This window comes from Truncatella angustata (genome assembly GCF_020726525.1).
Source record: "Truncatella angustata strain MPI-SDFR-AT-0073 chromosome Unknown BKA67scaffold_8, whole genome shotgun sequence".
In the NCBI taxonomy this organism is placed as follows: domain Eukaryota; kingdom Fungi; phylum Ascomycota; class Sordariomycetes; order Amphisphaeriales; family Sporocadaceae; genus Truncatella; species Truncatella angustata.
The window spans coordinates 2,289,743-2,312,491 of NW_025763388.1; the positions used below are offsets into that span (position 1 = coordinate 2,289,743).

Sequence of the window (22,749 nt, forward strand, 5' to 3'; positions counted from 1 at the left end):
GATTTCAACCTGAATATTGGCTTCTGGCTCCTGAGGAAAGCATTTCACACCATCCACCATATCCTTCCGTCCCGTAGTAGCCGAGATTCCGCCCACCGTGATAATTGGAGGCCAACTACCGACATTTACGCCTTATTTTGATACACCGACAACGATAGTCGCGAAACCCTAACATTCGGACTGAAGCCTACGGAAAGTTTGTCAAACGAGAACCGGAGCTGGTTAGGGCTTCCACAATACGCTTAGCTACCATCTATAGCGGCTATACTGACTATCAGACTGATCTCTTGAGCTCGATTGAATCAAAGTCAATACGAAGAGTGACTGCAGGGGAAGCAGGACCCGAGCCAGTGTTATATCACCCTTCTCAGCCGAGGCATCAAGTTCAGAGCTCAGGCCAAGAAGCTCAGTCCATATTAGCGACGAGCGCTCTAGATTATCTCTACGTGAAACGAAAGAAGTTGCCAAAAGTAAGGGTGTATTCGAGACACGCTTTATCGAGATTAGAAATGGTACGTGACGGAGAAAAATAGAGAACGTTGGACATCCTCGGCAGTCTTGCTGACCTCAGCCACGACGAAGGGGATCTTGAGAAGCTGAAGCTCTTTTTTTCGAAGGTGATCAAGCTACATTAGATGATGTCCCTTCTTGAATTATGTCACACTGTCTAATATCATAGCACCTACCAACAGACAGGCATAAACTAGTATCAAGATCAGCTTGCCAACGCTGGGCCGACAGTACAAGCCACCATACGGGCCATGACTTAATATAGCAAAAGCGGCAACTAGTCTTCGGCTGGACAACAATTTGATTTTCGGGTCGGGGAAGCAATAATCATGGCCGAGGGGAATCATGGAAACCCACCAAAACGCTAGAGTCTTACCCGCCTGGGACTGATATTTGTCTTAGTAAAGGGTTTAGGCATCGTGAAGACGAGGTTGGACTTTTACCCCCGAGGATTAACACGAAAGATATTCATGCTCCTGCGTTCCTCTCGAGCCGTCCTGAGATTCGTCAATAGGCAGTATTCAAAGCCGCGTCTGGCCCTATGACCCGGATGAAAGCCCGGGTGGTGTACGCTTTGTTTATCGGGTTGGATGTTGGCAGCGTTGTGTTTGTGAAAAGAGATGTGATGAATATTGTTACTCCAACAGAGCAGCTTCACAGCGTCCACGATCTGAAAAAGATTCAATGTCATCATGCAACATTATGAAGACGATACGAATAGATGACGAGCTCCGCAGGTCTGGAAAGGACTCAAATCTCGTGGACCTCTAATTACTTTACTTGGAATCCATCTACGAACAGAAGATCTCAGACGACATAGGACTTAAAATATCCCCCGTATCACAGAATTACATTATCTTCCCACACCCTCGTTCCACTTCTTACCTCACGACCATCAAACTTCTGGCCAAAATGCTCAAAGTCCATCATGACTTGGGTCCTCATGGCCGCAGCCATCGTTGCTGCATCCGTCGACTCTGACCTAGGACCTGAAACCTGTGAGATTAAACCTCATGCGCTGAGATCTGGTCTTGCCAATTTCAAAAAGCGCGACTTCAGCGGGCTTATGGTCCAAGAGATCGGATACTACGACGAACTCCAAAGGAGAGGCATGGGTATGACGATGTCCAATCGTACAGAATACCGAATACCCTTGGCCAAATTACACAGTACCTCTAGCCGCCGTCAGTGCAGGAAACGGTGGCCTGCTCGCTGGTCTCTGACCCGTGTCTCGGCCCAGCGTCGCGCCGCCTAAGGCCAGATCACCTCAGGGCCCCTCGACAGCCCCACGACCATCTCGTCGAACATCACGGGGTCTAGGACTTCGAGCTTCGACATCCAGTCCTTGTACTTCGGCTGCCTGGACCTCCTCCCCACCAACCCCACCGGGTGCAAGGTGGCCGTGGCCGGGTACGGCCGACGCGGCAACCTTAGTGCGTACCAGGCCAACTTCCCCCAACCCAGGACCAGCCCGCAGCTCTCAATTAGCATCTTACGCAGCACCTCACCTTCGTCATACTCGCCACACAGTATGTCATACCTGACACCTTGGGCTCGACTGCCTTCGACAATTTCAGATACACCATTATCACAAACACCTTACGAGGTGGTGTCAAAGTGTGACCTTCTTGGCGGCTATCGTGGTTATGGCATTAGAATAGCCTCAACAGGCTTTTAAGGGTAGTTGAGCGTATACGATGCTACATGAAGTACTATGAGGTATAGAAATGTTCGTTGTTAGGCAGCGCGCAAACGATGTTTTGCTTTATACATATCCAGACCGGCTGGTCCACTATATTCTTTTTTGATTATCGTACCTTTCTGTGTTCCTGAAATTCCCCTTCGCTTAATAGCCTCAAGATCTGTAGCTTCCTGCGGACTGCAGGTTTCAGAGAGTCCTACATGCCAAAAGCACTCAGGGGGCTATGGACTTTGCGGACCATTCCACCGAGTTCCGACCGGGCTCGGACACGCTGTAGGCAGGGAATTGATCAGTCATAAAACTAATTTGCCGCTCTGTTGCGTTTTCTTAGGCACTGCTTTGCTACACCTCAGCCTGCAGCACAGCCGCTGCAGGTCGACCGAGGGGCCAGACAGAGCCTTATGAGAGCATCACTCCGCCTCCCTGTTGGAACTCCGTGCTTGAAAACTCCGTCTCTGTCATTTGGTGAAGCCGTGTGTGTTGATCAGCATTGAGGTTATGGCATATACGCAATGCAGTTGGAAAGCGTGTAGTCCAAAAGTCTCTCGCAGAGACAAAATTAGAAAAGTTTCTGGTCCAGCAGTCACGAAGGATCGGCATCCTGGACTACAACACGTGGCCAAGGCCCGTTTGGGGAGGATGGGCGCAAAGAGAGCCGGTGGGTGAGCCAGTCTCAAGCGTGGGGTCACCAAATAGAACCCAAGACCTGGCTGTGAGGTCTTGCTCGATTGGTATAAGATTGTCTTACTCATCCCTCTACCCCTTGAACCGAATCGACAACAGTAACCCTCCGCTGCGGATCTTGTCAATACGGTGTAGGATCAAACGATACCGCTTCATGCATGCCCATGACAGAGTTGCATAGCATACGCTAGTATTGATCTCGGGGGTACTGAACGTGAGCGTAGCATGGACAGGCATTCAATCAAAGCTGGATCGAGAACTAAAATAGAACGAGTACAACACAAGCTCGTAGCACTGTCAACCTTGTAGTGTTGAATCTGGTAGGTCGCTGCTTTCATACTTATAATAATAGTCATTTTGGTGTCCGCTATTTTATTCTACATGCCAAATCAAATGTAGACACCCCCCTGCTGAATTAAAGTGTGCCAGATGAAAATAGAGGAAACCCGCCGACACCGGTGCTCCGAATCTCTAGCTACTCAAATTTCACCAAACGTTAAATTTACAATACAGTCAAGTATAGCCCACTGATATCATCCCGATTTATGGGCTTCTTGGCAGCCGCTGTAAGCCATCCCGTTTTACTGTTGGGTCGGCTCCGGTGCCACCTCGGGATGTATGATCAGTTGTCAGAGAATTCGCTCCTTTCCCCATCATCGTCGTCACCTCCGTCTTGTGCTTGGGGCATTGAAGCTGGCTGGTTCGGTATTTGCGTCGGTCCTACGATCAAGGGCATCGCGTACGAGGTGTGATCTGAAGTATAGTAATCCGGCTGATATGTGTACCATTGGCCATCTTGACCCCAATACCCTGCAGTGCTGTTACTAGGATAGAAGTTTGATGCTGTTGTGACTAGTCCTTGAGTGTGACTAACAAGCGGTCAGTAGTAATCAGATGATTTGTATGCAGAACGTAGATCCATCTTGCCTTGAGCTAGTTATGGAATTTTGTGCCCAGTCGTCCTCGACGCCAGGATCCTGCCCATAGTTTGATGGCCAGCTCGTACCACCGACAGGTGTCGTAGAACTGCTTGGGGCTTGAGGAGTGTGTTGGTTTGAAGGCGCCTGCTCTTGCTGAGATGTCACCGAGGCAGAAGAAGTGGGATCTGTTGCCGTCGTCGTCGCACCCCTGCCGTTCGAGCTATTGCTCGGGGTCTTCTCGCGCTTCTTGTACTTTCCACAGCCCCATGCATCAAGCTTTTGCCGGTATGCTCGGACGCTTCGTGGTGTCAGTTTCGTTATGAAAGCTGAAGTACTGGGTGATCTTACGATGCGTTGAAACCGTATTCATCCTGCATGGTTTGGCGAACGGTGGCGAGAGTATGCGTCATATAAAGTTCCTTGATGATGGCTTCATACGTCTCCCATGGTTTCGTCATGTCGACTAATTTCATCCAGTAGATTGCTTCCTATTCTCACATCCTCATACATGATTCGAATGAATAAAGATGGAGGTGGAAATGATGGAGAATATAGGAACGACTACCCCGCCACACTACTAACGAGGTCAATAGTAATTCCCAGAGCCCTGTCAGCCTTCTCGAAAATCCAGGGATTGTTTCGGCCCAAGGCGTTCGAGGTAGGTATTGATGACTCTCACGTGCGTCTCGAGTATTGACCGAGAGCTATCATAAGCTAGACTATGCAGGGCAAGGCCCCCATATTTCTCATCCGAAGAGTTCCTAGGCCGGTGGTACATCATCGTATTGTCCCCCATGAATGGGCTCTTGTCAAAGGCCGGACATGACAAGACCAGATCCACTCAGAGCCTCATGGACGATATTTCCAGGAAAACTGGAGACACTCTCCTGTCATTGGCTCCGGATCTGGAACGATGGATCAATATGCCTTTCCCTCCATGAAGAGGAGTTGTAGTTGCCCAAGCCTCTGGAATTGCACTTCTGTCATGCCTGTTCCCAAAGTCCCCGAGCCCACAGCCACGCTTAGTTGTCGATCGTGGAGAGCCTAGTGCCCCGTTCCCGACAATATCCTTCCGGAGCTTCAATGAACACAGGTGACAAGGCTGAATGACGGGCTATCATACTATGAATGGTTTGATATGGGCTTTCGCGTGTGGTAGTCTTTACGCCACCAGCGTTGGTTAAATGGCAAGGCCTCGAGTGGTCAAGATCGGCTCGTTCCACTTTGGAGCAAACCGCATCCTACCTAAGTTCATATAAACAATTGACAATTAGAACATCGCACCGACAGTCTATGCGTGGTAGAGATTGTATTTTGGTTACGGTGTGCTAGGAGAATGTTAATGCCTAGCAATGCAGCGAAAACTGGTTGAAGTACCTACTAATAATAATCGCACAATTACGGGAGCAATTCGTGAACTTTGATCGATTCACTGCAGTTTAAAAACACCGATATACAATATTTCGGGCTTGCCATCGACTGGACTATGACGGTTCTAAAAAGCCCATCATGAATTGCCCAGAGTCAGCTAAAACCAGGCTTTTACACCGCCTCGCCCAGATGTGTGCATTTGGTCACATTGCTTAGGAGTTTTTGCATGTGTTGTGAGCTGTGAGTGGAATTATAAAATATTCAATTGAGTATGTATCAAAAGTCGGAAACCACAACCCGCCCCATTACAACATTACTATGCCTTACGTTCATGGTATACTCGTGTGCTAATCAAGGCAACAAATCAATCGTGATTTAAATGGCATCGCGTGCGAATTTCCTGGGTTTTCTTTTTTTTCTCTCCCAAACATGGAGAAGGGAGTACCCTTTTTGAAACACATGATGTGCTATGTACCGACGTGCTATGTCTCTACACAGTCGTCTTTGGCTCCGTAGTCGCACCAGTCGATGTAGCTGTGGGAGTTGTCTCTAGTGTGTTTGTGCGTGTTGCAGGAGACAACTCTGAGCCTGCTCCAGCGACACCAGCTTCTTGCTGCTTCAGGGCAGCAGACTCCGTCTTCTCAAAGGAGGGGCTAGCGTCATTGGAGACAATAGGGGAGTTAGGCGTGCTCTCGTATGCCGGTCCGGAAGCGCCTGCAGCGACTCGGATGGCTTCGAACCATTTCTGTGCCTCAGCTGGGGAGTGCGCCTTGAAGGAAAGCTCTGACGAACCAGAAAGCTTGGCTCCAATACCCTTGCTCCTGTCTTTGCCCTTGACATTGAACTTCTCGCCATTGGGCGCCCCAATGACAGCATCAGGTAGGTAGATAGACAGCTCGGGCTTGGGATCGTTGTGCAGGTTGTCGTCGTCCTTGAACTCATGCAGAAACTTGGAAGGAGTGACGACGTAGTAGGCGCTATGCGTTCCCCAAGAAAGCTTGTTGCGCGACTTGCGCTCGAGGCTGCCTTCGATCAACGCCTTGGTAGCATTGTGATTCTGATTGGGGAATGAAATAGCATCCACACTCCTCGGTGATTCATCCGGGTTGACAAGACTGGCACCTTCCCGGTGAAGGAAGCCCTGCCACTCGAAGTCGGGCGGAATGCGCTGAGCAGCGCCTACCATATCAGCATACAAGGCGCGCGTCTTCTCGGCCTGACCACCGGCGACGGCATTGAGAGCCTCCATTGCCTGCTGTACCACCGAAATAACATGGGCTTCGAAGGCCTGAAAGCTATTTTGGACTTGGATCAGGTCATTTCGGTGGTTGTTCTCGTCGATGACCTGCTTGTTCAGACGGTGCAATACTCCTCGTTGAATGACATAGGGATCGTCGGCCGGGTTCATCTTTCCACCAGTCGACTCAAAGGCGGCCGTGTGCTGGCCAAGCAACTCGATATGCTTCTGGGTGGTGTTGCGTGACTTGTCGACCTCCTTCGCACTCTTCTCAGCACCATGCATGATCTCACTAGACTTGCTCTTAATTTCTTTGTGCAATCTCTCTAGGACTGGGAGTACGGTTCCCTTCAGAGTCTTTCCCGTTTCGGCATTCGAGTTGATCAACGCCTAGCTCGGGCATTAGTAGAGCTTCGGTGTGTTTCTCTAAGAAGAGATTGGGCTCACCTGGGTATTGACACGCATGTTCTCAAAGAAGCCGGCAACACCGCCAAGACCCTGGTCGAAGTGCCTGCCCTCCCGAAGTGGTTGGGAGATAGTCTTGAGCATCTTCTCATATTCCTTGGCGTGGTGGTGATGAACCTTTTCCACTGCGCCGACGTAGTCTTCGAGGTACGCTACGGCGTGCTTCCAAGCTCGTAGTCTTTCGGAGAGGAGACCAGCGGTCTGATTTTTAAGATACATTTAGCACGAGGCCAGAGTGTCGTGTACGACGATCCTTTGGACACTCACAGTAGTTGGGTCCATCTCAGGCACGGCATCGTTACTCGTAATGCTGCTCATGGTTGTGCCCTGTCGGAGGGGCATCTCCTGCGTTGCTGCGCTCATTCTTGCGGATGAGTAGATGATTGCCTGTTGTAATTGTGCTGGGGTGGTAGCTGAAATCCGGTTCTTCTTGTGCTTACACGTTGCTGAGAATTCGGCAGATGCGATATGAGGGGGTTCGAGTATTTATCACGAGGCCTCAGTCTCCAGCACGATGCGCGTTCAGTTCATTTGTCTCAGGAGAGATTGTGGATATGACGATGCCCTTGGGGATATTAAAGCTAAGAGGGGTTCACACAGCTGGGTAGACCCTTGCGATAATCCGATGCGTCTAGCCCACCTGGCCCACGATGGGGGGGAGGTGTGCAACCATTGGCCATTCTACTCTCCCTGGCCCTTTTTTACCAGAACCGAAATATCAGGTTGGCAAGGTCGTACCATGCCCGGAATGGGGTTAGATACACAATGAGGAGGGAGGAGAACTTGGCTGATAGGCACAAGTATTGACGCTGAGGTCATACATTGTCTACAGAGTTCAAAAGACAATGGGAATGAATGCCACCCGACACCTTTGTGCTGCGATCCATACTCTGGCATGCCATTCAATTTCGACATGGCGCCACTCACTAGCCTAGGTTAGTCTAATCGAACGAAAAGGGGGGGGGGGGGGGGGGGGGACAGGGACAGCAAAGAAGGGGTCCTTCCAGATGACGTCAGTGCGGAAACCCCATGAAGCGTGCGGCAAGCTGCCAAAAGCTCGAAATCTGCGTTATCGAAAGCCTAATCCTTCAACGGTCATAGCCTCTCACGTATTCCTGTTTCTGCCATGCATGACAACACCAAGTCGTTGTGCTTCTTCGTAATAGCTCGTTGGCTCCGACGAGTCTCACTGCAACGGCTCAAGACAGCCTATGCATCTCGAGTGTTTGAGCAGGCAACCACAATGATTGCATTCCGGTGAGAAGTTCTGGAGAGATAGTTGTGTTGGCCTTATGACCAACATTCGTGGTATATTATCTAGGCCTATGGGGTATACAAAATATCCAAAAACAGTACTGTCCTATTTAGACCTCTTTTTTTGGTAGGGCGGTGAGCAATGCGCTCCCACGAAACAGCAAACTCCATCCCCCTGAACCGAAGGGGGATTAAACCTCCACAACCCACAGAAAACGCCTGTGATGCCTTTGTGGTATCCAAAATCTATCCCAACCAACGCCTTCTCCCCAGGTCTACTGAGCCTGGATAGATATGCTTCGTAGTTAAACAATCCCATAGCCCCAGAACCGTCTCATGTGCTCAAAATCTAATGTGCGTTTCTTTGTTGCATCAGTCGCAAATGACGCTCACCATGATGATCGCCGGGCGTGGAGCGGTGCAAAAAGCTGAAGCCTAGTGATGAGTGACTACGACGAATGTGCGAGTTGCTCCGTGAGTGGTTTCGAGAGTTGGGCTCCGTCTGAGCTTCTGCTGGATCGGCTTGAGATCCTTCTGTGATAGTGCCCAGAGGGTCATGGAGGGGATTCCGCGTCGGCGAAGATGGAGCGCTTGTCATTGCTGAAAAATAATCGGGCAATCCCAGGGAACCTGTGAAGCTTGTTGTTCTAGGTAGTGGAGTTCTAGTCGCCGTCGTGTAGCTGGGGACTTTGCTTAATTGCTCCAGGTCTATGTGCTCCGGGGGGGTGTTGTGCCCAGACACATCACCGGAGTGCTCCTCTGCACTAGTTTGACGCGATAACTCTCGTGAGTGGGGCAGTGATGAGTCTGCGGTGTGTTCTCCATCGTTGGGATGCAGGTATGGAGTTGCTGCACCAGAATGGGATTGAGAATGAGATTGAGAATGGGAGTGAGAGCCCACAGATGTGAAGGAAGTGTTTCGATGCGAGGGATCCAGTGACACGTTCTGCAGCCTCGAACTAAGAGCAGCAGGCGTTACCGCACCATTTGCGAGGGCGGCAAGGTTTTCTGACGATCCAGCACGGGATTGGGAGTAGAAGGGACTAGCAAATCCGCTCTGCAGACCGCCCGGAGTCATCATGCCGGGCGTCATCATACCCATCGGCTCGACGTCGTCGTAAAGTTGGTCCAGTACATGCTGACCGTAACCGGGTGGGGCCATGTTGGTGTTCTCGCTCTCCACTGTCGTTCTTTCGTTTGAAGTACTTGTTCCGTCCTGGGATACGATGTTGCCCTCGTCATCAAGGGGCATGTTTGGCGAGATGAAGATCGTGACAGGGAGGGTCGCTCTGAGCTACGGGAGTTGTTAGCGCGTAGTAGATTGTTTGATGGGGAACGGCACATACCTCAGAGATGTGACCATCAGGGTTCTTCAGCGCAACAGTAAGCTTGACTTTGTGACGGATCTTGATTCCATGGACTGTACAGTCCTGAAGACATTTGGTCAACTTTTTCGGTAGTGGAAGCTCTTTCGTGACTGTCCATCCATCCTGACCCGTCTCTTCGATATTGTCATTCCAATTCTCCTCCTTGTTGATTTCGAATGTCCAAGTGCACACATCCCTCTCGGACTTGTGACTCCTTGAAGGCAGGCCTGCGTTAGAAACACTGAACTCCTGACTCTCAAGCAGCTTCACAGTAATTTCGCCCATGTCCAGTCCTTTTAAGAGTGGCGTGAACCGCATTTCGACCGGAACAGTACTACCGAACACCAAAGCCTTTTGCGGAATCACGACTGAATATTCAATCTTGTTCGGCCAGATGTTCTCTACGCTCATAGCGTGGTTGAATTCCAATGCAGTGGGGTCCAAGGTGCGAATAATACGGACGCGCTTGAATGCATGATGATTCTTGGCCAACTTGCCCCGAGAGATGGTCGCCTTTAAATGGTAGCTGACGGAGGTCTGGTAGAGTCCTTCAACACTCTCCGCCGTGTCTCCGGGTAGCAATAGTTCGAAGGGCCACTCGTAGTTGCCGGCCGCTAGGGTATGGCCGTGACTGTTGGGGCCTCCGAAAAAAGGATCCCAGCTGTGCCTCAGAATAGTGGTCGTCTTGTCAACCTTCTGGCTATGTATTCCCGTGGGCGTCTGCTTGGTGTCTATCCAGGCAATTCGGCAGTTGCCCATAAATCGAAGATGTACATCCTCGGCTTTTATAGGCTCTCTGAGACATAATACCAAAACGCCCTTGAGCAGCTGACCAGCAGCTTCGTGCTCGTTACCCCGAAAGACGATGAAGTCATTCTCGAGGCTGCGGGATAAAGTTAGCTCGAAATCGAGTCTACGTCGGAGTACTTATACGCAGTGGACAACTTACCGGATCTCAAAAAGCGTACAGGCATTGCGATGGCCGGCATTAAAGGGATTAAAGGACGGCATGACGGGCGATTCAGATCAAATCAATTCAAACAATGGAGCAAACCAGCAAGTGGCGACGTCGTATAGGAAAGGCGCACTTTGCGCCGATTACTTATGGGCGTGAGATTCGCAGCGGGACTTGGTGTATTTAATCGTGAGGCAGACTCGCTGAGCGAGACTGGCTGTAACAAATGGATGCAGAGCAAGAAACGGCTGGGACGAAGGCGAATGGACCTGAGTGGGACTGCAATAGTTTTATTTTATTACCAACAAGCCAAGCTTCGATACGTGAACCCTGAACGGCGACAGATTGACGGGCAATGGCGAAAAAGAATCGCTAGAGAGGCACTTGCGCCGCCGCAGTCGCAAAGAAGGACCCTCCGGGCAGCAATGTCATTTTGCTGGGATGTTTGGCGCATGGTGGAGCTGCTAGAATTCTTCGAGACGAGACGGAATCAGCAAACGATTGGAAACGAACATTACGCTAAGGATAGGTAACGGAAAGCCCAATCTAGGTGGAGTTGCATGTGGCTCCCATCTTACCAAAGCTTGCAAATCTACATACAACTTACTGTACATACTGGCAGGTGTATTTCACCGCGCCACTAGGGGAAGGGGCCACCTGAGCCACTCGTGCATTTGCGTGACTCGTGCGAGCTGCGATGTAACAGCTTAAACGCATCCAAGCACTATCCCATCTCAATCACAGCCTCAAACTTTCAGTACGAAGACGTTACACGGCAGCGAATGCATGCTGACATCCTTTTACGTTAGGCGGTCCCTGAGGGTGCATGCTGCACGTACGATGGTAGTTGGTATTACCGTGTGGTTACAATGTAATTAAGCAAGGCGTCATCTGAATGCCCCCCCCCAAGCTTCAGCCCAAGATGAACCCGAAGCTATGGATAAGCCATGCGTGTAACGAATCGCGTTCGCCGCATTCCTGAACCAAAATCTCATCTAAGGAGGAAATGTACCATCCAAAACGTCACCATGAAGCATCGAAAAAAGACAGGCAACTGACCAAGGTTTGCACTATGAACACACGTTTCACCAGCTTCCCGTTCTTCATCGTGCAGTCCATCGAGTGTACCCCCACTCACAGTCACGCTCTGGGCTGGCCCTTGGGTGACGACTAGTCGCATGCTCATTCTTGGTCGAGTATACTGCCAGCTGACCGATAAGCACCCGCGTCTAAGCACCACCAGCTAAAGCCATGGCTCGGCAGAAGCGAGACGTACTCAACAATCTATGTCGCATCGCCTCCACCGCAGGAGCTGTCTGGGCTGTATAATATTCCAATGTGTTTGAGTCACACGGAGGCTCTAGGAAATACACGAAAGATGTCCACTGTTGTGCTGTCTTGAAACACAGGAACCATAGTGCTTGATCTCGGACGGCTAAAGTCTTCCATACCCCCATGCAGCGATCCAACTTTGTAGTGGAGTTCCAAGGACGGGAGCTTGCAGGGGTGGTTGAGTCTTGGGTGCAGCTTGGGACCTTCTCATTGCACCATCGCGTTAATCACCTCACCATTGCAATACAGGTGACGGTTAATATTTTCCCGCAATCGCCATTTAGTGTGCTGCGAAACGCCATTTTCATCTTACGAAACGGTCATGCGTTTCCTAATCAGGCCTCAGTTATTAAATGGCCTCATAGTCCTTCGGTAATCAATATACCGGTGTTGCGAATGAGCAGGGCGCTCTGCAGCGCCTAGACAATCCGACATGGGATAACATGAAAGCGAATGAGACTCATCACCCCTCACAAACCTGGCAAGCCTGCAACAATCTCGGAATAACATTACCCAGGCGGGACCTCGAATAGACTTGTGCTTGTACGACAGCCGCTATGCAGTACCGGATGTGACATGGGCGATTCCGTCGAACGATCTCAGAACGATTTTCCTGCATGGCCCACACAGATTGAGTATCTCTATGATCTGGCGTGCTGCTTCCTTTGCCATCAGAGTCCATGCGACTTCCGTATTCGAGGCGGGCGCGTCATCACGGCACGATAAATTTTAAATATTTTTTTTCCTTCCTTCCTTCCAAGATAACCTCCATGGCATGAGATTTCTGGGCAACGACAACGTCGCAAAGATATATCCACTTCCAGGAGCTCGTAACCTGTGACTAGATCCACAGAACCACCACATCAGCGCCGACGTTGAAGCCTGGCCCCATGGAGACCACCAGTGTTGAGCCGCAATTATTGCGCAAAGATAAGATGTCACGAAAAAGCATTGATGAGCCATTGAAGGTACGGACAACACGCTAGGCGACCTAATTACCGGCTCGTTCTGCATCTTTCCGTGACAAGCTCGCTGGCTTGGTTCCACTCCTCCATGGGAGCTTTTGCTTGCTGTGATGGCTTGTTACGGGTACTTACATCAGCTAGACAACAGCCTGATGTTAGTGACAGCCAACTGATAAGAGCATGTCTCATGACGACAGGCCACGGTTCTTTGCACGCACCAACAACAGCAAACAAGGCTGCCAAACTCGGATTTCCTGTTTCTGCTATCCGAAGTCCCTCAATCTGAAAAGGAGTGCACTCCGAATGACATGGCTCAACTATTCCATGCTCGATCGTCAATTTTATCAAAACGCCACAGGTTTGCCAAAAGACGGTGTACCGTTGACAGCGATTTTTCCCGACAAGAACAGCGCAGGGGCCGGGCGTCCTTGGAATCGCAATCTTCGGTGGAGCCTGAGATGGGTACCGTTTCAAGCTCGCATCGCCGACGACCCAGACAATTCAAAGATCCAGACCTTCCCGTGGTGGGGCATTTAAGGCCCATGAAATCGCTATCGCAAGCAAGGAATTCTTGTATCGGACCGTTCAAGATTTTTCTATCTGTGATGAGATTTCGCGCATTAGGAGCTTGGACTAGCCGCAGGTAATTTGCCTGGAGCTAACCATGACTGATCCATGGTACAAAACAAAGGGCGTGGCTGAGAGCTTAATGATTACTCGTCACTCTGATTCGTTTCCATGATTATAGGCCCGACTCAGTATTGCCTATGAGGCGGCTCTACATAGCATCATATGCAGGTACTACCAATGCGTCACGGTTGCATCAACGACCATTTGAAGTCTATACCTATTTGAGCTTTCACATGCTTCTGATATGCCTCTAGTGTCTTTGTCTTGTCGCTGAATCCGTAATTCGTCGTCGTTGCAGATAAGGTTTCGACGTAGGCATCATTGATACTTTCTTATGTCAGGTTACTACGCACTATCGCAGCTGCTTATCACAGCGCGCGTGCGGTAGACGCCTTTAGGCGCCTGCAAACCTAATATAAAACAAGACATGCGCTGATCGTCAGGAACCCTCGAATCTTACATAGCATGAGAATAGTACGATCTCGCCACGACCCGCAGACTAAATATTAGCAAAGTCGCTGATCGTACGGACTTCGTGCATTTTTCGAAACTGTAGTTTGAGCAGGTTTTGAGATTGTCAAAAGAACGTCTCAATTGTTGGTGCGTACCATCGCGTGTGCGCTAAACTGCTCCCCCAACACCGCTGCTTGTAGGCAAGCATGACCAGCGTTTAAACGTATACAATCACGCACGTGGGTGATTCAAACACACACACAGCCAGTGTATCCATTCCAGCCAGCCTCACTGCCACCGTTTCTCAGTCAAGGTGGCTGGTTCGCGTGTCCGCAGTATATACAGTACATAACAAATTGCGGGCGGCGTCGAACATATCTATGCATGTAGTAACTTTTGAGCACGAAAACGATCTCCCGACGGCGCTGTTCGGGCATCTTCTGCCTGTCTCAGCAGCCTTGCCGCGTCTAAACGAGCTTTCCCTGACCTGGAAATTGCAAGAGCATGTCCATGATGCTTTTTTTCTTCTTTTTCGCCTCCGTCTACATACATAGTTACGCATGTCTGGGTGAGGAGCGATCAGTGGACACAGATGCCACTACCGGCCCGAATAACTCTAGTCTCCCGTGTCAACCACGAAAGCACAGATGCCCGACGCGTGCTAATAATGTACAGGCAGAAGAAAAGTGGACTGTGCGGGTTCCATGATCAATATCGCACCTATTCTGATGACTAACAGAGTCCACAATATTAGCATTGCCATCTCGGCAGTGGCTGGCATGTAGATTCTGTTTTTTTTTTTTCCCTCTGTCTTCGTAGGGCTGCATCAGCCAATAAGCAAGCGAGCAAAAGTGGCGAGAAAAAAATTAAAAATAAAAAGGCATCGGCCTCACTGGGTGTTACTATTACATACTCGTGATTGCTAATGGGTTTATATGTCAGCCCCGTGGATACGTACATGCAAAAGGCTCGTCGAAATCACATGCCTCAAACCCCCGTTTGTTGACCCGTGGATGTGAGCAGTCCAACAACAGAGAACCCCTTTCTCTTTCTCACGTATTTCGATTATCACATGATCATCGGTTTCAAAATTGGGTACTAAAAGGGCAGGAGTTTTTCTTCTTCTTTTCAAGGCCAACCCATACACATCAACGGGATCCATCAACAACTACGGTTCTAGTACCGTGTGTCATTGCCTCGTGACGCTCAAATTGCTAATGATTGTTCACGCTCGTTCCTTGGTTCACATGGTGGAATGCTACGAAAGTCAGAGTATAAGCGCCACTAACCCCCTAGCCTTCACTGATTAATTTATACTAAACATGCTAAATCGGGCTCATTCCTTGCTGGACTTGAGATGTCTACAATAGGCGCTACGATAAATACATCTGGGTGTGGCAAGCCTGACCGAGTAAAAGCAATACAGATACACCGCTAGTCAATGGTAATTACTTACTGCCTGGCCTCGGCATTTCTCTAGGGATACAGGCTTTTCTCTTGAAGCCAACTCAATTTCCCGGTGACCTATCGTCTCATCTTATGAAGCAGTGTTATCAGTTGGTCTCGTCCACGTTCTTAGGTGGCCTGTCATGGTCGTCAGCAAGATTTTATCACTCCGAGGACCGCACGAATATAGGTATCCGCGCAACTTACCAGACTTGCAGCTCGTCATGATGGCGTCCTCGGTGAATGTCAGCCAACAGAGAGGATCCTTATCCGCCTTCTTCGTGAGCACAGGTGGCAGAAAGGGGATGTGGCCTCTTGGCCGCACGGGCACATTGATCACATCTTCTTCATCGTCCCCGTCCGCAGTGGAAATCACGGATGCCGATCTCAACCTGGACATGGAAGTTCCTTGAGTTTCGGCGCGTTGAAGTCCCGGCATTCGCGAAGAGACGGAGCCGCGGTGTCGAACGGAGGCCTGTGTGACTGTTAGCGATGTTTCAATCAAGAATTTCCCATCATTTCTCTGACGGCTCTACATAGGCGAAACCATGTCGTTGATGGGATTCCAGGCATAGCTTCCACCGAAACAAGGTTTTTTGGAGCGCCAGTGGATGCGAGGTTGAATCGACCTACCGCTTTAGGAGTATGCAACATTCCAACGTTGAAATCCCAGAGGCATAACTTGCAATCTTCTCCAACGCTACCGAAGCGGTAGTTTCGTTCGTCACACCGCCATGGATCAAAGGCCACCGAGGTCACCCAGGAGCCATGCCCTTGACATCTGGCAATGATAGTACCTTCGAAAGGAGCCCATATCGAGATCAAATCGTCTTGGCCTCCTGTCAGGACGTACTTGCCGTCGGGAGACCAGCAAACACACATGAATCCACCGTAGTATGCTGGGAATATGGTCAAGAGTCTTTATTTCGGCGTTAGTTGTTGGTTATGCTCCCAAAAGTCGGGCTCCAACTTACTTCTCCTCTAGATAATCGATAACTCGGAATGTACCGTCTTCACTGACCGCGGCTAAATGCCTGTTGTCGGGCGAGAAGGCAAATGCATTGATACGCTGGTTGGAGAGTTTCCAGATAGCGACGGGGTTGACCTTCTGATTCTTGGAGCGGACGGATTTCTGCACCTGGATTCGTTTTGAGAAGTCCACGCGTGCTTCGCCCTCTGCGCCAGGTATTTGTTCATCTTCGGGGTTGAAGAAGGCATCCTCCTTCTCTTTGTCATATACCACTAGGGAGCCATCCATATGTGCTGCTAGGAACAAGTTTTCGGCGCCCGGAATCCACTTAATCTGTGAGACGGGAGTCTTGTTGATGACACCCTACAAATGCAATGTTAGCACTCAGTTGATAACCAAACCTTTGCGGCAGTCATACATTCTTATTTAACCTTGTGTATCTCTGGGACACAGGCTCCCACCAAATGATTTCGCCGGTAGAAAAACCCATGATGACGTCCAAATGGGTAACGCTCTTGGTGGCCTGGTTGACATCGTGGCTCAGACAATGCGCTTTCGTGAATAGGATCTTGGTCAGGTAGTCCGATTTTGTAGGGGAAGCGAGGTCTAGCCACTGGAAGGCGCGATTAATGTTGGCGAACGCGAACAAGCCCTCGCTGGATCTCTCGGCCAACTTCTTGGACAGCGTTTCGTTGATGATGACGCGAGAAATGAAGGACGAGTTACTCTTAGTCATGTTATTCTTGGGCTTGCGCCTCTTGTTCAGGTCCTTGGTCTTTTCTGGGGCCAGCAAGCTGTTACCCTCCCCGAAGGCTGGCGCTGAGGCTCCGGTGAGAGATGCCGGCGCATCGCTCAGCGAGGTGCCACGACCTTCACCATCGCTGCTCAAAAACGGATCGTTGGAGTTGGAGTATCGACTCTCGCTGGGATGTTCGGCGATGCTGTCCGGCAGGGCGGTGGAGGAGGTGAGGCGGTAGAAAGCAGGGGGCGGTGGTTTGGTGTCCAAGGTGAGAAGAGATATGCGCGTGCCGGCAGAGGCAGGTTGCGGGGTGGTGGCCAGTGGGTTTGGGTTCACGACGGGTGCCTCGGATGGATGGGGCGGCGGAGTCGCGAGATGGAGGTCTTCCTTCAGGACGTACGTACCCTCTCCAGCTTGAAATGAGTCCTCGGGGTTTGACAACACATTGTTGGTCTCGATCATGGGGGTCGTGTGGCCGGCAGCGACAGCGGCGTTATACGCTGCCTGCGTCGGGTAACGCGGCGGGGGCGGAAGGACGCTGTCGCAATGGGGATTTCGTCAGCAGGTCGTCGTGCGTGAGCTCGTAGGTGGTGTCCGAAGTTGACTTACAACATGTTGAAAGCTTACAGAGCCAATTGACCGTGTGATGTGATGTGATGCGTTGCGAACCAGGGCAGCCGACCACGTCGTCGCGGTATGGGTTGAGCACAAAGACCCTGATATGCGCGGTTGTTCAAACCTCGGCCATTCGGGATGGGTGTATGATTGTGGTTAACAGGCAGGGAGTGGTATATGCGCTGATGGTCAGGTGAATGGGGGCTAGAGATGCCAGCGAGAAGACAAACGAGGAGAGGAAGACATTCGCGAGGAAAACCCTTGCAAGCGACAAGGCCAGGAAGGAGTCGATTCTCACCGTGGAAGGGCTGCGGGCTGAGCTGAGGGCTGGGCAGATGCTGGACAGATGCTGGGATCTCAATCGCTATCGCAATCGCAATGGGCAATGGATCCTCCAACGTTCACCTAACCTACAGGACTTGACAGGGCTCTCTGCAGGGGGTGGGTGCAACGTCGCTCGGTACGCTGGAGTGTGGGGTAATTGTCAGTGCGATGAGGGGAGCGCTGGGGGGCATGTTCGGTCATTCGGTGCGCTGGAGCCGATGAGTGAGTTCATGGTTCATGTCGACCTCCAAATCTAAATTTACATATAGATTTGAACCTAAACCTAGGCTACGTGTATGGAGTCCTACCTATAACAAGGCTTGCTATAGCGCACCAGGCCCAGCAGCTCAACAGCCTCGACTATACCTGCTTGCATGCACTCACTCACTCATGCATGCTGCGAGGCATGTTCATGTTGCTGTGTCAAAGACACTGCGACCTGAGCAAAAGACGGTCGGAAGAGATAGCTGTGACGTAGCTGCAGTAGGTCAAACAAACATACGATGGCACAGGGGCTTCTCAGTGCTAATTAACGAGGTGTACACGTGACGCAGCACAGTAACTGTTGCTTCTTACTCAATTTGTCCGTGAAAAAGAAATACAAATAAAAACACATGACTCGGCGGAGACTCGACGAGGTTATACACATACGGTAATAGTATGGGTATTCAAGTCAATTTCTTCGTACAGTAGTGCTTGTCGTCGCCAGCTAAAAAGACAGTCGGTGAAAATTGACTGGATATAATCTCATATAAAATCAATAGTTCCTGCAAGGCGGCCCCCCGTCGGGCTCTGAACCCACTGTGCAGATCCGCAGCTTTCCATTGAAGCCGCTCAGCGCCAACGAACCCGAAAGCTTGCATGCTGAGCATCTCCAGGTCTGTCCTTGTCGCTGCCGCAACCCACTGTTTTATCTCTGCCCAATCGATATTTCCTTGCCTCCAGTAAAGCCGCTCAGGTGCGAGTATTGCGGCACCCAATCTTTGGTGCTTGATTCCGCCACGACTTGCTCTACGTAGCTGCAGCTCCCTCCCAGTCTCCTCCAGTCCTGGGAATGACTGAATGAATGGCACCGTAGTAGAGCAACCTCAGCTCTACTTCAGCTTTACCTCGCACTGAACCTATCAGCATGACTACAGGTATGCGCCGACAGGAACTCACAACTCCGCTATTCCCATTCTCCCGAAACTCTCGCTGACCCTCTCCTCTCCAGTCCGCATCTGCGTCTGCGGCGACGAGGGCACCGGCAAATCGAGCCTCATTGCTTCCCTCGTCAAGGACGTCTTTGTGAGCAACAAGATACAGTCCGTCCTGCCCCAGATCACCATCCCCCCGAGCATAGGCACGCCAGAAAATGTCACCACGACCATCGTCGACACATCTGCCCGCCCACAAGACCGCACCGTCCTGCGCAAGGAGATCCGAAAGTGCAATGTCATCCTGCTCGTATACAGCGACCACTACAGCTTCGAGCGAGTCGCCCTTTTCTGGATGCCCTATTTCCGCTCCCTCGGCGTCAACGTGCCAGTTGTGATATGCGCCAACAAGTCCGACCTCGCTCGGGACAGCGATACGCCCCAGGTGGTCGAGGAAGAGATGCTTCCTGTCATGACCGAATTTAGGGAGATCGACTCGTGTATCCGTTCAAGCGCAAGAGAACACAGCAACGTCAACGAGACCTTTTTCTTGTGTCAAAAAGCCGTCACCCACCCCATCGCACCTCTATATGACCACAAGGAAGGGGATCTCAAGCCAGCTTGCGTGTCGGCTTTGAAGAGGATATTCTACCTCTGCGACAAGGACCAGGATGGCTATTTGAACGACGACGAGATGCACAAGTTTCAGGCCAAATGCTTTGGAAAGCCCCTGGCTGCAGAAGACCTGGAGAACATCAAACAGTCTATATCAAAGTCTATCCCCAGGTACAGCACCGAAAACGGCATAGACATGCGCGGGTTTTTGCAACTCAACAAATTCTATGCTGAAAAGGGGCGGCATGAGACTATCTGGGTCATCCTGCGAAACTACCGCTATACAGACAGTCTGAGCTTGGAGGACAGCTTCATCCATCCTAAATTCGAGGTACCGGAATATGCATCGGCCGAACTCGGTCCAGCTGGCTACCGATTCTTCGTAGATCTCTTCCTGCTCTTCGACAAGGACAATGACGGTGGGCTCAACGACCAGGAGCTGGCAGCCCTATTTGCCCCAACTCCCGGATTGCCGCAGTCATGGCTTGAGACGTCCTTCCCGTCGTCGACTGTGCGCAATGAGGCAGGTCATGTGACCTTGCAAGGCTGGCTTGCTCAGTGGAGCATGACAACCTTCCAAGAGCCCAAAACAACTATCGAGTATCTAGCATATCTTGGCTTCGAGCCGTTCGGTGCAAGAGTCACTCTGACTTCGGCGCTGAAGGTCACCAAGGCTCGTAAACGGAGAAATCGACCTGGCCGGGTTGAGCGAAACGTTGTGCTATGTTATGTCATTGGCGCGGGTGGAGCTGGAAAGTCGAGCTTGCTTGACTCCTTCTTGAACAGGCCCTTTGACAGCTTGTACCACCCGACCATCAAGCCACGTAGGGCCGTGAACAGTGTTGAGCTGCCTGGAGGCAAGCAATGCTACCTTATCCTCGAAGAGCTGGGCGAGCTCGAGCCGGCCATTCTGGAAAACCAGGCCAAGCTCGACGCGTGTGATTTGATATGCTACGCCTACGACTCGTCAGATCCCGACTCCTTTTCGCATATCGTGGATCTGCGCCAACGTTTCCCCCAGCTGGATGCACTGCCCGCTGTTTACACCGCTCTCAAAGCCGACAAGGATAAGGCGACGCAGCGCAGCGAGCTCCAACCAGACCAATACACCTCTGGTCTCATGATGAGTTCTCCGTTACATGTCAGTGTGACGTGGAACAGCATTAGCGAGTTCTTTGTTGCCCTTGCTGAAGCGGCTACGAACCCAAGCACTGGTTTCCCGAAAAACGAGGAGCCTCCTTCCGACAACTCAAGCTACTTCATAGCTGCGGGTGCCGTCCTGTGCGCCGGTGTGGCCGCATTCATGATCTGGCGGCGGTCCACAAATGCTGCTTAGCAGGCAGTGACTGTTGTTCTCGGTTGCCCCTGATTTCCTTTGTTGCTTCTCTCTTCCTTCCTCTTTAACCCCATAATCGAGCATATTCCGTTTTAATTTCGGCATTTTCTGGAGCTGGGGCGTGTCGTTTTCCAGGGGCGAGTTTGAGATTCAGCGGTTTTTGATACCCCCCTCTCATGACCTATACGCATATATTTTAGAGGAGAATAAGACGTACATAGGCATAATCCCAAGCATAAAACAATAATTATGATAAAACGACACATCTAAACATGGGCTTGGTTTCATTAATTCGCGGCTGTGCGTGATGTAATGTCACGCGAAGACATCTCAACGTCCTTTCTAGCATTACAAATCTGAACCAGTTTCTCGCAAGACAGACCGTGTGATGCTTTTTTACCGTTTCTCTGGGAAAATAATGGTCCGATATGGGGTATCATTGAGCTTGGTCCATGTCCTAATCCTCATCATCATCCATGTCGTCCCTTCTTCTCCGCTCCTTCTTGATGTTTCGTTGCGAGGTGACTAGCATACTCTCATCCTGACCCTCCTCGTCCTCCATATCTTCTTCATCTTCTTCGTCGTCTTCTCCATCATTCTGTCGCTGCGCGCGCTTGATCTGTCGCAGGACATACTGGTCGAGGCTGAAGTCATTGAGTGCGACCTCCTGTGGCGCCGTGTCAGGAATGTGGAATGCCAGCGGGGTGGGGGAGGAGATAGAATGAATGCGACAAAATAAATATTCAAAAAGAGAAATCACGTACCTTTCCACAACCCGTCTGTGGACACATTCCTCTCCGTCCCGGCTTGTTACCTAGATACTCGAAGATGGCCGCCTTCTCAAACGTGTGTTTGCATCCGTCACGGTTCGTGTACGGCTCCGTCATCATGACCTGGCTCAGGGGGCAGCGCAGGGACCTAACCTCACCAGCAACGACGACATCTTCGTCCTCGTCCTCTTCGTCGTCGCTGTCGTCGTTCCTCCCGTCGAACCACCTCGTGGCGTCGGGCAGGGGCTTCTCCTCGGCGCCCGGCGGCTGCAGCGCCAGGTGCCACAGCTTCTTGAAGTTGATGTAGTCGTTATTCAGGCCATAGCGCTGATACAAGCTCTTGCCCTCGTAGTCGGAGAGCAGCTTCCTCTTGTTATCCCTGAGGCGCTGGAGGGGGCCTGTGATCTGGATGTCGTCTTCATCTTCTTCTCCTTCCTCCTCCTCCTCTTCATCCTCCTGGTCCTCGGGCATCTCACCGTTCTCCATCCTCATCTCCCTCGCCTCGCGGATCCTCTCCCTGCGCTCCCTCGCCCGGGCCACCCGCCTCTCGGCCTCCCGGCTCTCCTCGTCGACTTCCTGCACCGCGCTCGCCAGCGCCGCGCGCCCGTCCCCGAGCTCGACGCCCCAGTCGATGACCTGGCGCACGCCCTCGTCGCACCGCGCCGTGAGCTCAGGCACTTCGCGCGCCATCTCGCGGACCGAGTCCCGCAGCGCCCTGGTCTCCTCGTCCACGGCCGCGGCCGCCTCCGGGTCTCCTGCCGCCTCGACGCTCTCCAGCTTCCGCTTCAGCCGCGCCCGGCGCTCCACGTACCGGTCGTTGACCTCGGACACGGCCTCGCCGAGCATCTTGACGCTGATCTGGAGCTCCGCCGCGTACCGCCGCGTCTCGGCCGCGTTGCCCGAGAGCTCGTTCAGCGCGCGCCGCGCCGTCTGGTCGAGCGGGCAGGCCGGCG

At 51.4% G+C, this 22,749-nt stretch overlaps 7 protein-coding genes across 7 annotated transcripts; 2 read left to right on the forward strand and 5 right to left on the reverse strand.

Moving 5' to 3' along the window:
- Window positions 1-1,438: 1,438 nt before the first annotated feature.
- BKA67DRAFT_539848 (uncharacterized protein) lies at window positions 1,439-2,188 on the forward strand (the record flags this gene model as incomplete). The annotated part of the gene is made up of 3 exons (XM_046100700.1): window positions 1,439-1,694; window positions 1,782-2,039; window positions 2,088-2,188. The coding sequence occupies 3 exons, from the start codon at window positions 1,439-1,441 to the stop codon at window positions 2,186-2,188; spliced, it is 615 nt and encodes a 204-aa protein (XP_045954533.1).
- Window positions 2,189-3,755: 1,567 nt separating this feature from the next.
- On the reverse strand, window positions 3,756-4,451 carry BKA67DRAFT_403846 (uncharacterized protein). Its single transcript, XM_046096712.1, has 2 exons — window positions 4,165-4,451; window positions 3,756-4,114 (listed from the first exon to the last, which is right to left on the reverse strand). The coding sequence occupies exons 1-2, from the start codon at window positions 4,287-4,289 to the stop codon at window positions 3,787-3,789; spliced, it is 453 nt and encodes a 150-aa protein (XP_045954534.1). The 5' UTR covers window positions 4,290-4,451; the 3' UTR covers window positions 3,756-3,786.
- A 1,226-nt stretch (window positions 4,452-5,677) lies between these two features.
- On the reverse strand, window positions 5,678-7,252 carry BKA67DRAFT_523916 (uncharacterized protein; the record flags this gene model as incomplete). The annotated part of the gene is made up of 3 exons (XM_046098520.1): window positions 5,678-6,814; window positions 6,872-7,090; window positions 7,157-7,252. The coding sequence occupies 3 exons, from the start codon at window positions 7,250-7,252 to the stop codon at window positions 5,678-5,680; spliced, it is 1,452 nt and encodes a 483-aa protein (XP_045954535.1).
- Window positions 7,253-8,321: 1,069 nt separating this feature from the next.
- On the reverse strand, window positions 8,322-10,679 carry BKA67DRAFT_403883 (uncharacterized protein). Its single transcript, XM_046096713.1, has 3 exons — window positions 10,460-10,679; window positions 9,490-10,393; window positions 8,322-9,437 (listed from the first exon to the last, which is right to left on the reverse strand). Exons 1-3 carry the CDS (start codon window positions 10,519-10,521, stop codon window positions 8,493-8,495), a joined length of 1,911 nt encoding a protein of 636 aa, XP_045954536.1. The 5' UTR covers window positions 10,522-10,679; the 3' UTR covers window positions 8,322-8,492.
- Window positions 10,680-15,382: 4,703 nt separating this feature from the next.
- BKA67DRAFT_594800 (catabolite repression protein creC) lies at window positions 15,383-17,462 on the reverse strand (the record flags this gene model as incomplete). Its single annotated transcript, XM_046105093.1, has 5 exons — window positions 15,383-15,429; window positions 15,499-15,766; window positions 15,925-16,210; window positions 16,266-16,624; window positions 16,680-17,462. The coding sequence occupies 5 exons, from the start codon at window positions 17,460-17,462 to the stop codon at window positions 15,383-15,385; spliced, it is 1,743 nt and encodes a 580-aa protein (XP_045954537.1).
- A 1,289-nt stretch (window positions 17,463-18,751) lies between these two features.
- Window positions 18,752-21,294, forward strand: BKA67DRAFT_579241 (EF hand associated-domain-containing protein). Its single transcript, XM_046103752.1, has 2 exons — window positions 18,752-19,078; window positions 19,153-21,294. The coding sequence occupies exons 1-2, from the start codon at window positions 19,069-19,071 to the stop codon at window positions 21,024-21,026; spliced, it is 1,884 nt and encodes a 627-aa protein (XP_045954538.1). The 5' UTR covers window positions 18,752-19,068; the 3' UTR covers window positions 21,027-21,294.
- Window positions 21,295-22,396, reverse strand: BKA67DRAFT_579243 (zinc-finger of the MIZ type in Nse subunit-domain-containing protein). The gene is made up of 2 exons (XM_046103753.1): window positions 21,791-22,396; window positions 21,295-21,693 (listed from the first exon to the last, which is right to left on the reverse strand). Exons 1-2 carry the CDS (start codon window positions 22,286-22,288, stop codon window positions 21,484-21,486), a joined length of 708 nt encoding a protein of 235 aa, XP_045954539.1. The 5' UTR covers window positions 22,289-22,396; the 3' UTR covers window positions 21,295-21,483.
- Between the last annotated feature and the right edge of the window lie 353 nt (window positions 22,397-22,749).

What these genes read in the sequence shown, in the direction of transcription:
- BKA67DRAFT_403846 (XM_046096712.1), bottom strand. Translation starts at nt 4,289, where the DNA reads ATGAAATTAGTCGACATGACGAAACCATGGGAGACGTATGAAGCCATC. An exon ending in GAATACGGTTTCAACGCATC is followed by an intron (nt 4,115 to 4,164) that starts GTAAGATCACCC and finishes GACACCACGAAG; the next exon opens with CGTCCGAGCATACCGGCAAA.
- BKA67DRAFT_403883 (XM_046096713.1), bottom strand. Translation starts at nt 10,521, where the DNA reads ATGCCGTCCTTTAATCCCTTTAATGCCGGCCATCGCAATGCCTGTACG. An exon ending in TGTACGCTTTTTGAGATCCG is followed by an intron (nt 10,394 to 10,459) that starts GTAAGTTGTCCA and finishes TTTATCCCGCAG; the next exon opens with CCTCGAGAATGACTTCATCG. An exon ending in CTGATGGTCACATCTCTGAG is followed by an intron (nt 9,438 to 9,489) that starts GTATGTGCCGTT and finishes CAACTCCCGTAG; the next exon opens with CTCAGAGCGACCCTCCCTGT.
- BKA67DRAFT_579243 (XM_046103753.1), bottom strand. Translation starts at nt 22,288, where the DNA reads ATGAGGATGGAGAACGGTGAGATGCCCGAGGACCAGGAGGATGAAGAG. An exon ending in CACAGACGGGTTGTGGAAAG is followed by an intron (nt 21,694 to 21,790) that starts GTACGTGATTTC and finishes ACGGCGCCACAG; the next exon opens with GAGGTCGCACTCAATGACTT.